The sequence below is a fragment of the Oncorhynchus keta genome, chromosome 2 (genome assembly GCF_023373465.1).
Source record: "Oncorhynchus keta strain PuntledgeMale-10-30-2019 chromosome 2, Oket_V2, whole genome shotgun sequence".
NCBI lineage: Eukaryota > Metazoa > Chordata > Actinopteri > Salmoniformes > Salmonidae > Oncorhynchus > Oncorhynchus keta.
The window spans coordinates 48,295,949-48,313,759 of record NC_068422.1 but is presented as its reverse complement, the minus strand read 5'-3'; the positions used below and the strand labels follow the sequence as shown (position 1 = coordinate 48,313,759).

Sequence of the window (17,811 nt, the reverse complement as noted above, 5' to 3'; positions counted from 1 at the left end):
TAGCATGTTGTCCAGTGAGCAGCAGGAAGCTTGGTCACGAAAATCAGAAAAGCAATCAAATTAACCGTTTACCTTTGATGATCTTCGGATGTTTTCACTGACGAGACTCCCAGTTAGACAGCAAATGTTCCTTTTGTTCCATAAAGATTATTTTTATAGCCAAAATACCTCTGTTTGTTTGTCACGTTATGTTCAGAAATCCACCGGAAATAGCGGTCTCGACATCGGCGAAAAAAATTCAAAATTATATCCATAATATCGACAAACATGGCAAACGTTTTTTTATAATCAATCCTCAAGGTGTTTTTCAAATATCTATTAGATAATATATCAACCGGGGCAGTTGGCTTTTCACTAGGACCGGGAGTAAAAATTCATTCTTCAATATAAAGGGGTGGAACTACGTCTAAAGGCTGTAGACACCTTAGGGAAGACATAGAAAAGGGAATATGGTTGATATCCCTTTCAATGGGCAATAGGGATGCATAGAAAGACAGGGCTTTCAAAATAAGGGTCACTTCCTGAAGTGATTTTTTTCTCAGGATTTCGCCTGCAATATCAGTTCTGTTATACTCACAGACAATATTTTTACAGTTTTGGAAACTTTAGAGTGTTTTCTATCCTAAGCTGTCAATTATATGCATATTCTAGCATCTGGTCCTGAGAAATAGGCAGTCTACTTTGGGAACTCACCTCCTTGGGGGTCTTTAGTTGCTCCTTCTCATCTGGGGGAAGGATCTTTGTGGGGCTGGCTGTCACCAATTCCTGACGAGTCAGCTGCGACTGCCGGTGTCTTCTTCCACTGCTCCGAAGTCCCATCATGGAGTCCTTCATCTGGAGGTTCCACATTCCAACATCTAGGTACTTGACTGAGTGAATCCAACCCTAGGATGCAGTCATCTTGGATATCGCCCAACCAGAACTTGTGCTCCAGCAAGACATTGCTGACTCTCACAGATAAGGACCGCCAGCGCTTCATTTCCACGAGATCCCCTGTCACAGTGTGAAGATAAACCAAGGTAGGGGTCCAACCCAGAGGGGAAGGACCCACTGTGTCTGGAAGAACACCAGGCCAAACAAGGGATATCGTGGAACTGGTGTCAATCATCGCCTGGCAGGCCTCACAGTGTCTCTTAGTGATGGCTGTTTAACAATCTGATGGTCTGGAAATAGAAGCTGTTTTTCAATCTCTCTGTCCCAGCTTTGATGCACCTGTACTGACCTCGCCTTCTGGATGGAAGCGGGGTGAACAGGCAGTGGCTCGGGTGGTTATTGTCCTTGATGATCTTTTTTGCCTTTTTTGCCTTTTGCCTGTGACATCCGGTTTTGTAAGTGTCCTTGAAGTAGGTAGATTGTCCCCGGTGATGCGTTGTGCAGACCACACCACCCTCTCGAGAGCCCTGCGGTTGTGAGCGGTGCAGTTACCGTACCAGGCGGTGATACAGCCCGACAAAATGCTCTCGATTGTGCACCTGTAAAGGTTAGTGAGGGTTTCTGTGGGGAGGTGCACATTTGGGCTGCAGATTGTGGTCTCAGAGACGCTTAGCTATGTCACAACGGGACATCGGACTATCATCTCTCAGCGTCTCAGGACTATGATTCACGCTTAAGGCTATACATTTTGGACGGAAGATTGCTTTAGTATTTCAGTAATTTCAGTTTATTTGGCTTTATAATCTACAGTATTTTGAAATGTAGTTAATGAGAATGTATGTAGAATGAAGGATGATGTGTCCAGTATGTGAGGGAGTTGGAGACTTTCTAATCTGCTCATATCCTTGTGGGAAGTGAAATGTTACCTGTACAGTAATTGCCGATAGAGAGTGTTTCTGTGGTTCAACAGGGGTGACATCAGGGGTTTCTCTCACAGTTCTGAGGACAAGCTGATTGGCGCCTGAAGCTAATTAGAGGAGCTGAGGTGTAAGGGATGAGGGAAGAGGGATGAGGACAACTTCTCTGAGTGCAGTCCACACGTGTCTCTCACTCAGTCTCTCTGATGTCATCAGTTAATGACTCAATCATCCCCTCCTCTCCCGATGCCCTCTGGGAAACGCTGTCTCTTCTAATGAAGCGGAGAAACGCGGTCAAACAAGACCAGGCAGTACTGGCTCAGTAGGGTTTAATGTCTCTTGATTGACCTCAGTGTCTTGGTTCGACAGGGGGAGCAGTTACAGCTGCACTTCCTCCTGCAATTATTGCTCTTTGAAGAGAGTCTGGCAGATTAATGGTCAGTTAGAGGAACACAGTATCCCAACAATTACTGTGGGTGCTGGAATTAAATTGACAATTTGTAATGTTAATCACCTTTAGCGCTCCTGGACTGAGGGAGCTGCATAATCAGCCGGGCCAAAGCCCAGAGGAAATCAAACCTCTTCTTCTTCCTGCTACTGCCTACTCTCCACTATCCACCCCACAAGTCATCTACTCCTCTCCCTCTTTCCCTTTGTCTTATCTAGCCGTATCCTCACTGATTCTCTCCCTATATCTCTCCCCAACCATCTCCTTTCTTTCTCTCTCTTTCTTTCTGTCTCTCTCACTCTCTCTGCTAAAAAGTAATATCTTACTTGGGAGTGATTTTCCATGGAGTGGAATTGTGTGCCATTGGGTCCGAATGGCCCCACTTTGTTATGCGTCTTGAAGGTTGTAATTTAGTTGCAATCTCACAGTTGGCATATTACACTAAGTGGCAGACACACTGTTTTTATATGCTTCTACTGCGAGTGTGTATATAAATCCTTCAAACCCATTGCAGGCTCTAGATGACAGCATGTGCAAAAACGCAACTACATTTTCATAATAACATACATCAGGCACTGAAGTACGGTAGTAGCATAAACCAATCCCATGACAAAGTCAATATCTACATTATATTTATAATGTCGATATCTGTTTTTATTAGTGGCGACAGTGACGATGTCCACGCTGATTAATATTCTCATCTCACAAGGGCATTCTGCTGTACTGCGAGTACCAGGGCTCCACCTTTGATGTGAGCAAGCTGCCTAGTTGCAGGTTTGAGGACATGGACTGCTTCCAGAAGTGCTTCCTGATCCTGAGGCTGGAACAGGGCCAGGTGGAGGGGGAGAGGGGGCTGCAGAGGGACCCAGGGGACAGCAGGGGCTGGAGGGCCGTACGGGTGGACCTGGTGGCTCCACCTGTTGACCGCTACGCCTTTGCCCTCCTAGGCTGGACCGGCTCCAGGGTAGGCTTGGATCAAATTATTGTGAAATAAATGTGGATGCCAAAACACGCAAAGATACATTGACTAAAATTGTTAATCAATTTTGATCTAAAGACAGCTGAGTTTGAATTAGGAAACGTTTCATTTGCAAAAAAACAAATGATCCAATTCACATGATGATAGTGTTTGACAGAGCAGTCAATAACCAAAAATAAAACATTGATGATGAGAAATGAATAGCTAAACACTAACAAGAAAGTTACTAACGGAACACATATGATATGGCAGATGTATTCCCTGCTGATAAAAACAGCATAGACCAGCATAAATTTCAAGCTGGTCTATGCTGGTCCATACTGGTCTATGCTGTGTTTTGGACCCTGGTCTGACCAGCATGGCCTAGCTGGTTCTTCTAGCTGACCAGCATGACCAATCTAGTTGGCCAAGCTGGTCTGACCAGCATGGTCTAGCTGGTTATGCTTACTTCATTGTGTTTTCGCTGGTGACTGACTTTTCACTACACCGGCAATAACATCTGTTAAAAAATGGTATTTTATTTTATGTGTTTTCGCTGATAATCAACTTTCGCTGTGTTTTGGACACTGATGACCACCATAAACTAAAACAAAACCAGCATCAAGTAACATCATGCTTGCAAAGTAATGTTTAATTCCTTGTTAGAATCCAGCCAGAGTGGATTCCTACAATCTGTATAAAGAATGACTGCCAGGTTTAGAGAAATGAATAAAGGAGACTAGCTAAACCATCTAAACTGGAACAACAATTTCAGTAATGGGTGCAATAATTCCAACTAACAGATTGGATTAGTTTAGAAAGTAAACTACCTTTCAAAAGTTTGGGGTCACTTAGAAATGTGTTTGTTTTTGAAAGAAAATGACATTTTTTGTCCATTAAAATAACATCAAATTGATCAGAAACACAGTGTAGACATTGCTAATGTTGTAAATGACTATTGTAGCTGGAAACGGCAGATTTCTTATGGAATATCTACATAGACGTATAGAAGCCCATTATCAGCAACCATCACTTATGTGTTCCAATGGCATGTTGTGTTAGCTAATCCAAGATTATCATTTTAAAAGGCTAATTGATAATTGGAAAACGCTTTTGCAATTATATTAGCACAGCTGAAAACTGTTGTCCTGATTAAAGAAGCAATAAAACTGTCCTTCTTTAGACTAGTTGAGTATCTGGAGCATCAGCATTTGTGGGTTCGATTACAGGCTCAAAATGGCCAGAAACAAAGAACTTTCTTCTGAAACTCGTCAGTCTATTCTTGTTCTGAGAAATGTAGGTTATTCCATGCGAGAAATTGCCAAGAAATTGAAGATCTCAGACAACGCTGTGTACTACTCCCTTCACAGAACAGCGCATACTGTCCATAACCAGAATAGAATGAGAAGTGGGAGGCCCCGGTGCACAACTGAGCAGGAGGACAAGTACATTAGAGTGTCTAGTTTGAGAAACAAATGCCTCACAAGTCCTCAACTGGCAGCTTAATTGAAAAGTACTCGCAAAACAACCAGTCTCAACGTCAACAGTGAAGAGGCGACTCCGGGATGCTGGCCTTCTAGACAGAGTTCCTCTGTCCAGTGCCTGTGTTCTTTTGCCCATCTTAATATTATATTTTTATTGACCAGTCTTAGATATGGCTTTTTCTTTGCAACTCCGCCTATAAGTCTAGAAGGCCAGCATCCCGGAGTCGCCTCTTCACTGTTGACATTGAGACTGGTGTTTTCCGGGTAATCTTTAGTATTCTTTCACTGTAATATACAAATGGTTGGATATCCCCACTCAGGCTGGATTCCAGTAGGAATTAGACATCCCTTGCAATGACTTGATGCTGTTTTTACTGTTTTTGCTGGTGACAAGCGAAGGCTGGTTACCAGTAAAAATACAGTGAAGGCTGGTCAACGGCGATAACAAAATAAAGGCTGGTCACCAGCGTAAATACAATGAAGGCTGGTCACCAGGGAAAAGGAAACGAAGGCTGGTCACCTGCGAATTAACATAGAAATCTGGTCACCAGCGAAAACACAACATGGGCTGGTTACCAACCTATGCTGGTCTATGCATTTTTTTCTGCTGCAGGGTTACTGTTGGAGAATACAACAAGGGTTGTAAGGTGGCTGGAGGGTGGTAGGAAAGGGGGATAAATAGATAACAAGAGATATGATTATCAATTCTCTTCTTCCACAGCAGTTTGGGAGAGATCTGAGGACATTTGCCCAGAAGGAGAGGCTGATGCTTCTTGACAACCATGCCCTGTATGACAAAACTAAGGTACGGTGTGTTCTCTCATTACAGTGCAATTGATAAATACAAGGCTCAACAATTGGTTTTAGACCGGTCTTGTCCCAATGGTGGTGATGCTCAATATATCTTTACCACGGAGGCAATTCTTTTGGTCACCTACAGTATTGTGCTGTACTAGTACAAATGTTTTAGTTGTCGTGTTGGTTCTCTCTCTCACACTCCAAAGTCTAGCCTCCAGAGTGTGTGTTTATGGATCTGGGTGGTGAATTACAGCAAAGCCCTTGTCCTCAAACTTTATTGGAAGGATTAGGCTTGGGTGTTAGAATGCCTGTGCTGGGAATACACAGACACATTATCTTGAGTAATTTTATAACAATGCGATTCTCCTCTGAGTGAGCAGAAACTAGATATTGGCATGAGGGCAACATTTTTAATGACAGTTCTGCTTGCTGTGAAGGGGCATGAAGGGGCACCCCACACACACATGCGCACATACATACAAAGGCATGCACACACAAACAAACAGACAAACACCTACCCATGCACGCACACACCACACCGGCAAATGCATACACGCACGTAAGAAACACACACAAACGCACATACATGTACACACACACACACACACACACACACACACACACACACACAAACGCACACACGTACACACACACACACACACACACACACACACACACACACACACACACACACACACACACACACACACACACTAAAATTAGAAGAAATAATGACACATCAGCATTAAGTTATAAGTGAATCAAATCCGTCTATTGGTTTCAATATATGAGGTAGAGGCTTGTTAAGGTGAAGTTAATTGTACTGGGAAGCGCAAGGTTCATTTACACATTTCCAAATGAATTACATTTGCATCTCAGTTTCAGCCAACAGATTGATCGAGAACTGATATGATAAAAGGCTATTATATAAATTTACATCTCATTAGAATTCAAATGACATTAATCCTCACTTGCCCACACAGCAAGAGCTAATTACACTCGGTTTAATACCTCTTGAATGATAGGGCAAAATGTAGATTTATTCATAAATAGACATATCCAAAAGTAATAACAATAACTGGTAATGCTGCATGGTTCTAAAAAAGTCTGGAACACTCTTCAATTTTTAAAATATAGATTGTTGACATTTTCTCACCTTTGACGCCACAAACGCAGTAGAAGTATTATGAAAATATAAAAATACGAAAAATAATATTTGATTTCTTTCCTGTTCAACAAAAGTGGTGCCAAAAGGGCTTCAAATGACTGAAATTCCTAGTAACAATCAAATTCTAAACATCTTTCTATAAAATGTCACCTTTCTTATATCTGTAAAATAAATATGATCATACTTAGTGACATACAATATTGGTGCCATTTCATATTACTGACGAAAGATACTTTTTTCCCCAAACGTCCTCTGAGACGTGCTGAGACTCCATTAATATGTGTGCAGTCTAGTTACAACAGGGTTGTTAAACTAATTCCATGGAGGGCCTAGTGTCTGAGGGTTTTTGTTTTTTCCTTTAAATTTAGACCCAGACAGCCAGGCGAGGGGAGTTCTTTAATGATTAGTGACTTTAATTTGTCAATCAATTACAAGGGATGAGTGGAAACCCGCAGACACTCGGCCAACCGTGGAATGAGTTTGACACGTGTTCTACGTGGTCTTTATGCTGAGCCACACTGGCTGCGTTACAACTTCAGCTTCAAGCACAAAGTGATTTCGTCTGTCTGTGACCAAGAGAAAGTGGTCTTGATTCAATTTTATGAAATTATTATTTTTTAAATCCTGTTGATAGCTATAAATCCATCTGAGAACATCACTTGTGCAATATGCACTATTGCAAGCGCAGCTGTGAGTTTCACAGGCACAGGAAATCGTTCTTTTGTCTGGACAGGCCAGAAAATATGACTTGTCGCTCCATATGCAAATAGCCAATTTCCTGTGTCCCTGAAACTGATAGCTGAGCTTGATATAGCATATATGAATTGGAACAACCAGTGCTTTTCGAGATTGTAAGGCAATTGATGTTGCACCATTTACAGAGCGCATTGTAAAACAGAATTATCAGTCGGAACTGGTCCAGAACTGCTCAAAGTCCAAAATACTGTATAGGGGACTAAGAGGTTTTAATTCATGTTTAGATACATAATGTAATTCATGTGTTTTATCACTAAGGGTTACTACTATCACTAATTACTATTGCACTACATGCTAAAGACTATGGCGTGAATTTATTGTTTATTTTTTACCTTTATTGTTGAGGCTAGATACGTTTTAAATAAGAGTGTCTCTTTTTTTTGATCACTTAATTTCAAGCTTACGCTAAAATCACTCTGAACAAATATGACATACTGTAAGAGAATGTGTCACATGAAAAACATAAATATGTTTATTCCAGTCCCAGATGACAGTCAGTGCTGAGGTTATGCATACACTTAGCCTTGCTAAGAGCATGGCATCCTGCAGCAATGCATCTTGGCTCATTTACATGTACAGGGCTGGGGGAGCATGGGGACAGGCATCTTGAGGAGTGAGTGAAGCAGGACAAGGGCACCAGGCATGTCACCTGACTCACCGACAGGGGGACACACTGTCACCACAACGTCCCCATTACCCGATCTCTTGGGAATGGGGGTCAGGACATAGAGAGAGCAGGGTGGCAGCTTTGACACATATTATACAGATGCGGCCATCTCAGAGATTGTTTATTCATACACAAGGGCAGAGGTAAGCATCTGGGTGCTGGCAGGGACAGGGTGATTGGATAACATGCATTTACACTCAAAATTAGATCTGGGGTCACGTCAGATGAGTGTGTTGTGTCTGTGACCATCATTAAATGTGAAGACTGTTATTTAATCAAACAATTCTGTCTGTGTAATTATTATTACGTGATTATACTAGTCATGTTAACTTTAATTAACTAGGAAGTCGGGGCACCACGGGAAAATGTTTATGGAGTCTCTATTTCCTGACTTGACTCTTTAGATATTGTCATATCTTATCAAAACAGTCGCTTATTAATGAATTGTACCTCATCAGTTCTCATTACTGAACATCACAAACCTTTGGATATCTGCACGAACCCTGGCATAAATTATGAATCAGCGATATACAAATTGGTTTAATTATTTATTTACTAACTAACTAATCAAGTCACGGAAATACATGAAAACACACAATTAGGTCATACATGGGGTATTACATGATACAAAGAAAAGTCCGATATAACGGCTTGGTAGACAAAGGAAAAGGGGTGTGGACCGCTCAAGAAATTGCTAATACTTTACATGAACGACCGCCCATTCGAAAATAAATTGCAATTTACATATTTACAAGTGTTGTCTTGTGGTCGCCGGTTCGTCTGCTGGAGAGTCAATCAACAAAAAGTCTCTTGTTGTGTTCATAATGGATAAGTCAGGTGTACCCATGGTTGATGCATAGAATAAATATTTCGGAGGTTGTTGGTATTCTTGTCCTAGGCTACATACATTTCCGGCTGCAGACTGGTAGTTTCTTACTTCTGTAGTGAATCGATAGTCTCAGAGTTTAACCATTTCTAGCCGTGTAGCCAATGCTCCACGCTGTATGGTCTTGTCCTTTGGTAGAGTTGTAGTGCCAACAATTTCAACATGTAGCTACCACTTTATATTTTCTGGTCTTAGAATTTGCAACCTTAGTTTACACCATGGTTGGGTGGTCTGGCGTGAATTGCGTCACAGGGGCTTTTATACTTGGGTAGAAAAGGGGCCATCTCTTCATGTTTGTGCCCACCTGGGCATGGCTACTGACTGTGTATAAGTTACCATAAAACAAGCAATTAAGAAGACTAAAATCACATGGTTAACTTTTCAAAAGTATTCTTATACTTATTCATCCATCTTATACAACATTCAGAAGTAAACCTGACAGCTGGGAAATGTACACTTTAAGAGATATAGTTATGTGTGTTTCCTGTTACCAAATGAAGCACACTCAACATGACTGAAGGGACAGTGTCCATGGACCATTCCTACCTTCTCAAAAATATAAATATTGTTTAATTCTCCAGTTTTGGGGATTAGGAGTTTTGGGAAGAAGAATGTCTTTGTTCTCCATAGGCTCTCTCCCTCCATACTCCATGGCAACGAAGATAGAGAGTTTCGAGCAGGAATTTATGACTGTTGTAAAACCTGAGAAAGAGAGTGAGAGATGGGGGAGCCACGTGATACACCCCAAAAGGGCCACGTCGTGACATATGTATGTTTGAGTTTGAGTTTGATGAGGAAAGTGGTCGGAAACGGTCTGATTAATTGAGATGTTGACGTTATCTGCATACACACACACACACACACACAGACACAGACACAGACACAGACACAGACACAGACACAGACACAGACACAGACACAGACACAGACACAGACACAGACACAGACACACACACAGACACACACACACTGTAGTTTCACTGCTAGTTTCAAGGTCAGCAGATCGCTTAAAAGGGTACTTTCTGACAATATCATTCAACAGTGTGGCCCGTTTTTCAGCTGTCAGCTTGACATTACAGCCATAATTAAGGTAATGAAGATCAATTCACTTTCTAAGTCGCCGGGCGGCCTCCGTCTCCACAGATCATTGACTATTCCTTCTGTTCTTCTGTTCGCTCTAGGCAGGGAGGAGTTGGGAGTTGTCCCTATCTGTCTGGTCCTCGTCACTGTTGCAAAGCCCTCATTAATTGGATGAACGTACGGCCGCCACCACTCAGATAATGGCACTTTTATCTTTGCAGCCGTCATAATTGACCAATCTTTTCCCCCCAGAGAGTCGATGCTCTGCGTCTGACTGATGTCAGGACAAACTGGAGAGATATCGGAATGGGCTGAATAGGAGGGAGGGGGTTTCAGAGAGGGGGGGTTACTCGTCGCCACCTGACCATTGAAGACCAAACACGGTCGTTTAGAGGACTTCCATCTCGTCATTTGCTTTAAAGAGCTCTTCCTGGATGGATGCACATGACGACGTGCTCTGTCTCACTGTAATATGGAATAGCTTAGAAATGATATGACTAAACTCACACTAATTATCCCAATTAAGGAAGGACAAGCCCAGGGGAATAGCCTTGAGAAGGAAATGCAACAGCTTCCAGAGACAGCTTGTCATAATACAATAGCAATACCTGGCGGAGAGTTGGACTTACTATACAAATATCACATCGTTGGAGTGCTACAGTCATTCTGTATGTCGTCCATATTACGACAGCAGAGAGTCCCAAGGCCTTAGATCAATATAGTACTACTGCAGCTGTATTTAAAGCATACATTGGCCTCGTCTGTGAGTGAGGTGTGATGTTAGGGCCTGTGTTCTATGGGAGCAAGGTTGAGTGTCTGTCCTCTGCTGGTAGGCTGAAGGTGTGGGATAATTAATATGTTTTGTGGGCTTGATGAATGAGGACAGGTGGGGGATTTCATCAGCCCCAGACAAACTGACTCCCTCCACAATGACGAGGGCTCTGTGACCTGTCCAACACCTCCTATACAAAGCCCTCTACTGCATTAAAATTCCTTACCTGTGGGATTATGTGTGTGTGAGAGAGCGCATGTGTCAAGAAAGGTATGTGAGTATTTGTCTGATACAAATGTGTATGCAAATGTAATTCACTACTGTATGTGCTAGTGTGTAAGTATGAATGTGTGCTGCATATGTCATGTATGTGCATACAGTGTGATTATATATTGTATTTGAGTGTCTTTGAGTGTTTGTATGGGTGTGAGTATGTGTGTGTGTGTGTGTATGTTTGTGCAGTAAATTGATTGACAGATACATTTCCTCTTATTTAGGCTACTGTATATCCTGATATTTGAACACTATTAAACAAGAGTGAAGCAGGGCTGTTTGAGTTCAAAACCTGGTGTACCCCATGCAAGGTTAAAGGTATGTATGAAACTCATCACTACATTTTGCCTTGCAAATATGAAAAGCTCGTGTTAGAATTGACAATTTAAATATTTAATGAACTTCGGCACACTCTGAAAAGAAAGTGTTTCATGACCTAAATTCCCCAATGCGACCTCGTTTTTCACTTATCCCTCAATACGTCACACATTTAGAGGAAATTCTCAGCGTCACAATCCAGATGTGACTTCTCTGTTGAGGTCACATCTGTTACAGTTGTAACATTCAGTATCACATCTTTCCTCCCGAAAGACAAGTCAACAGTGAGTTGAACTGCCTGTCCGATTTCAGTCGTAGCATGTGGAGTGTTCACAACTCATCCTCCTCCCCCCTCTCTCCCTCTATCCCTCCCTCCATTCTCAGAGAAGCGGATGGGTAGACAAAACCCGGAGCAATTGCACTGGGCTTTGGGGAGCGTCATTTTTTAATGCTCCCCAGCTGGTGCTGAAAAGCACTGTTTGCAGACAGGATGAAAACGGTCTGGAAAGAGGCCTTTCACAGAAAGGAGAGGAGAGGCGGGAGAGGATGTGGAGGAAAGGCTCTGGGTTTAATTTTGCGGCTCATGCCACAGTGCCCTCAAAGCGTCACATGTACACCGCTGAGGTGTGACAGACAGATAGGTGAGAGGACAAAGGAGGGTGGAGTGCCTTTATGCATCATGAGTGGTCGTTTGAGATTTGGAGCGTTAATGTTTTTATCATCTTTTGTGGTCAATTAACCATTTCTTTGGATTTTGATGTGTACTTTTGGACGTGTTTCAGCCTTCTGGCAGAGAGGCGACCAGGTTTTTGGCAAAAAATGTATTAGTATACATTTCACATTTACATTTTAGTCATGCAGCATGTGCTTTTATCCAAAGCGACTTACAGTAAGTGCGATAGTAAGATAGCTAGGTGAGACAACCACATACCACAGTCGTAGGAAGTACATTTTTCCTCAATACAAAAGTTATCAGCAAAGTAAGTGCTAGTAGGAAAAGACAAGTGCACAATTTCTTTATGGGGGTGGGGATACGGTAGGTAGGGTTTCAGTTGTTTTCGGAAGATGGGCAGGGACTCTGCAGTCCTAGTTTCAGGGGGAAGCTTGTTCCACCATTGGGGTGCCAGGACAGAGAAGAGCTTTGACTGGGCTGACAGGGAGCTGACCCCCGTACAGGTGGGACGGCCAAGAGAACAAAGGTGGCAGAACGGAGTGCTCGGGTTCGCCTGTAGGGGTTGAACATATCCTGAAGGCAGGGAGGGGCAGTTCCCCTTTCTGCTCCGTAGGCAAGCACCGTGGTCTTGTAATGGATGCGAGCTTCAACTGGAAGCCAGTGGAATGTGTGGAGGAGCGGGGTGACAGTGGTATCAAATTATTTACTTTTACATTTGTGAGCATACAAAATAGCTCAGTATTTGTATTATTTATTTTATACAGTCTTTTTTGCTCATCTTTATCAAGGGTGCCAATAATTTTGGTCGTGACTTGTAACTGTAACTTACAATCTCCACTTAAATTATCTACACTGCATTCATGTATTAAATTCATTAATCTACTCACAAAACACGTTTTTTTAGTCATTGTTGATACTTTATATATATATATAAAACTGAAATATCACATTTACATAACTATTCAGACCCTTTACTCAGTACTTTGTTGAAGCACCTTTGGCAGCGATTACAGCTTTGAGTCTTCTTGGGTATGAAGCTACAAGCTTGGCACACCTGTATTTGGGGAGTTTCTCCCATTCTTCTCTGCAGATCCTCTTAAGCTTTGTCAGGTGTGATGGGGAGCGTTGCTGCACGGCTATTTTCAGGTCTCTCCAGAGATGTTTGATCGGGCTCAAGTCCAGGCTCTGGCTGGGCAACTCAAGGACATTCAGAGACTTGTCCACAAGCCATTCCTGCGTTGTCTTGGCTGTGTGCTTAGGGTCATTGTCCTATTGGAAGGTGAACCTTCGCCCCAGTCGGAGGTCCTAAAAGCGCTCTGAAGCAGGTTGTCATCATGGATCTCTCTCTACTTTGCGCCATTCATCTTTGCCTCAATCCTGACTAGTCTCCCTGTCCATGCTGCTGAAAAACATCCCCACTGCATGCTCTCAACACCATGCTTCACCATCGGGATGGTGCCAGGTTTCCTCCAGACATAACGCTTGGCATTCAGGCCAAAAAGTTCAATCTTGGTTTCATCAGACCAGAGAATCTCGTTTGTTATGGTCTAAGAGAGTCTTTAGGTGCCTTTTGGCAAACTCCCAGCGGGCGGACATGTGCCATTTACTCCGTCTGGCCACTCTACCAGAAAGGCCTGGAGTGCCTTTGGTGGAGTGCTGCGGAGATGGTTGTCCTTCTGGAAGGTTATCCCATCTCTACAGAAGAACTCTAGAGCTCTGTCAGAGTGACCATCGGGTTCTTGGTCAACTCCCTGACCAAGGCCCTTCTCCCCTGATTGCTCAGTTTGCTGTATTCGTTGAGTCTCTCTAGTATGGTTTTACAAGAATTGAAATCTCACAGCATCAACTTTGCTGTCCGTTCGAGGCTTCTTTTTACAGTCTATGGCTCAAGGAAACTGTGCACACGGTGATCTGAGTTATCTGATTGGCCAGTGGTTGGCCTAAAGGCAGTGTTGGAAAACATACTGAATTGTCATACTTGAGTATTTTTACTTAAGTACTTTACACCACAGCCTATAGGTACACTTGATTTGTTCTCTGGTCCTGCTGGGTAGGCAAAGTTCTACCTTCAGACACATGAAATGGTTCAAAATGGGAACACTTTGGCTTTCCTGTGCTAGGGCTGCTGATATCGGGATCGCCCGGTTGGTGACCACTGTTTTACAGGGTCAGCCATAGTAGTACGGCGTCCCTGGATAAAATTTGGGTTAAGTCAATCAAGTCATGAAATGTATTTATAAAGCCCGTTTTACATCAGCCAATGTCACAAAGTGCTACACAGAAACCCAGTCTATAACGCCAAACAGCAAGCAATGCAGATGTAGAAGTACGTGTCTTGCTCAAGTGCACATCGACAGATTTTTCAGTTACTTCACCTTGTCGGCGCAGGTATTGAACCAGCAACCTTTCAGTTACTGGCCAAACTCTCCAGCCGTATTTGTTCAGCTCCTGATAATACTTTTCTCGGACTGACGTCCCCATGTAAGATTTAATGATGCTCATTTATCCTTCTTGGGCAGCATGTCTGCCTCAGACTTCATGGTTGTCAATTTGTTTGCACCTATGACGTCGACATCATGTCTGTAGCTAAGCATTAGTTTGAAGAAGTTTTCTTCCGTTTTCTGTGCCAAAGATTGTGGGTCTCCGAATCTGGATGGACAGACAGTAGATGTTGTTTCCATGTAAATAACAAATAACATGACTAAACCCACAAGTCCTAGAGCAGCAATCAAAGTTGATGGAAGTTGTTGTTTTTAAAAGGAATACTTTTTGTTTTTGCATAACCTTATGCAAAATCTTTATACTATACCATAGACCCAGAATAAATTAAATTCAGAGATGAGTTCAGGAATTGCCTGAATAGTTTTTGCAGTTTTTACAGTACACTCACACACACACACGTACACACGTACACACGCACACACGCACACACGCACACACACACACACACACACACACACACACACACACACACACACACACACACACACACACACACACACACACAATGAAGTCATTATATTATCTAAAGCACTAGAGGCTTGACTGTTCAAATATCTTTTACAAACCCAGGAACTTGTGTTGAATTGAGTTGCGGATTCTATTATGCAAGTGGTGAGGCAGACAGCCAAGGCCAGGGTTCCCCAATTGGCCCTCCAAGTGTTCGGAGCAAAAAACACAAAAAAAACAATTATTATATGTTTCATTTATTTTAATTGTTGGACATAAAATACTGTAAAAACACCACGCATAATAGTATTCCCACACATAATAGAGAAATACTATATGTGATAGTATACAAATATAAGCAAGGTTTGAAATTATTATGTTGGTAATATATATATAATATATAAAAAATATTATATATTTAGCTTCTTGTAGTCAATTTGCAGTATTCGTTTTTTTTGTAATTATGTTCCGGCCCCCTGATCATCCGCACCAGAAAAATTCCATTCCGCCACCTGACAATATGTTGACAAATGTATATTTCCCTGACTCCTAGTTCATTCATAAATGGCTAATGTAACAGGAGAAATCAAAAATAAAGGTTCTAATGCTGGAATACACCATTGTGGGAACAGGTGCTGCGCGAGTGAAATCCCCGGTTGGATTTTGGAGTCATTGTAGACAAGGAGAACAACCCATGGATACAGCCTACAAAAGTGCAAGCCAGTATTTGTTTACGATAATTAAGTAAACATTATCAGTTCATCATTACATTCATTCAGGATTTCATTCATTTAGACCATACGCAGGCCATACAACGTTTAAACCTGTGTGGCATAGCCTATATGTTTCTGGGAATTGATCATTTAGGTTTAAATTAAGTGTGATTGTTTAAACAATATTGAATGTAAAGATATTATTTTATTATGACGGCTACAGGCTTTTATTAGGTAAGAAAAAGGCTCAAATAAAAGGCTCTTTTTCAAAGCGATTTGAGTTTGTCAATGTGCTCTGTTATTTTATTAGCATCCCCATTAGCTGTTGCAAAAGCCGCAGCTTCTCTTCCTGGGCTCCACACAACATAAAGAAATGTACATAATACAGAATAACAAAAATAGACAAGAGCAGCTCAAATGCAGGACTACACACATTTACACATATGATGTGCCACATCGCATTGTGAAAATAAGAAGATGGGCCGATCATTCTTAATTCATGGAAAATGTATTTCAGGAAGGGGAATAGCCTAAAAACATACTACTCTGTTCCAGGAAAAATGAGTCATGCAAGCTCATTCATGATGTTTGAGCTGGAGTCTTGTAAAATATTGGGTTTAAAGAAGTTGGTCCACCGAAACCATATTGCAAATCTGCCATCAACATAGTATTCAAGAAAGTAGTCAACATAATAAAAAGCATCAAAATCAAAAGCACATTGCATGATCTGTTTGATTTTGAGTTCTAATATTTGGCAGGTGTGGTAAGGAGTACAGAAGTAGATCATCCAAAGGCAACGAGTCAAATTTGTCCTGATGGTGGCACTGCGGTGCAATAGGGTTTGAACTGCTTGCAGCTATATTTTCTTGTATTTCTATAACCATGTAAAGCGACTCCAGGTACTAGAAAAGCTCTATAACAATACCAGGTCATTTTATCATGATCTCAGAACGAGATATTTCACAGATAGAATGTCATAATCCAAGGTCTCGTTGTCCTCCATCACAGCATACTTCTCTTCAATATTATCCATTTTGTTCATGAACTTGCCCTGCATCTTCATGAAGTTTTTGAATGGTCTTGGTTTTGTTTCATGTTCTTGTCATCATTCTCTAGACACTGTTTGAAGCTTTTTTGTGATTTAGCTAACCCAATGTTTCCAACAGACTTTGGCTAAGGCATCAACAGATCTGGCAACCAGGCTAGTTAATGGATGATGATTCCTTTATAAGGTTCATATCAGTGATTCTAACATTTTTATTGAAGCCCATTAATCTGTGGAAATGTTTCCTAAAGCCTTTGTAGTTTAAGTAGTACGTTATTTATCTCCACTACCCAGCCACACAGAAGAGAGAGTAAAAAGTCTAACATTTTGATGGGTGAATGAATTAAATTAGTAAAAGTAAGCACTTTGCTGTTCTACGAAAGTTTATCTGGATGTTTGAGAGAAATTAAGTACATTGTTAGCTTTGAATGCTTTGTGAAACCCACCCCAGGTGGATCAGGTGTGTTTGTACTGGTCTAAAACAAAATGTAAAAAGACAACGTATGTAAATTAAGCTGTCAATTAGAACACAGCATAAAGCATGATGGTGCAATACATCTTGACCCTATATTAAGTGACTGGAGTTGAGAAACGCAGCTCTAAATTGCCTAAGGGTAAATATGTTCCCACAAGGCGTATTGGTGGCTGTGCCTGTAGTTGGTAGGTGATGATTAGTTAAGAGAAACAGCAGTGGTTGACAAAACGTCTAATGGGAAAGTATGTTCACATGAGTCGTTGTTGTGTAACCAGAATAAGCTATGTACCAGGGAGGCTGGAGAAAGTATGTTACATCCTACTGCAATTTGCAAATAAGTATGATGTGTTGGGCTTGGTGTGTTCTGGCCATTGTCGAGCTAATATGGCAATGGTGTGGGCTAGCCTGTGTTGACTGGTGATGGCGACCCCGTGTCAGACTGGTGTGGGCTTTGTTGTGGGCTAGCCAGTGCTGGGCTGGTGTGTGCCAGACCGTGCTCACCTAGCCGACTGAATACCCACATGGAACCAATGGGGCCATGTTTGCTGGACTGTTTCT

At 41.9% G+C, this 17,811-nt stretch overlaps 1 protein-coding gene across 4 annotated transcripts in view; it reads left to right on the top strand.

Annotated features, from left to right (window-relative positions):
- Positions 1–17,811, top strand: part of LOC118401536 (DNA nucleotidylexotransferase) — a 150,804-nt gene that overhangs the window by 93,995 nt on the left and 38,998 nt on the right. For 2 of the 4 annotated variants that reach the window (XM_035799133.1, XM_035799152.2), the window contains exons 9-10: positions 2,948–3,202; positions 5,402–5,485. In XM_035799133.1, coding sequence (XP_035655026.1) covers positions 2,948–3,202; positions 5,402–5,485 — 339 coding nt within the window. The remainder of the gene's footprint in view (positions 1–2,947; positions 3,203–5,401; positions 5,486–17,811) is intronic. The other 2 variants (XM_035799143.1, XM_035799160.1) reach the window with 2 other exon arrangements.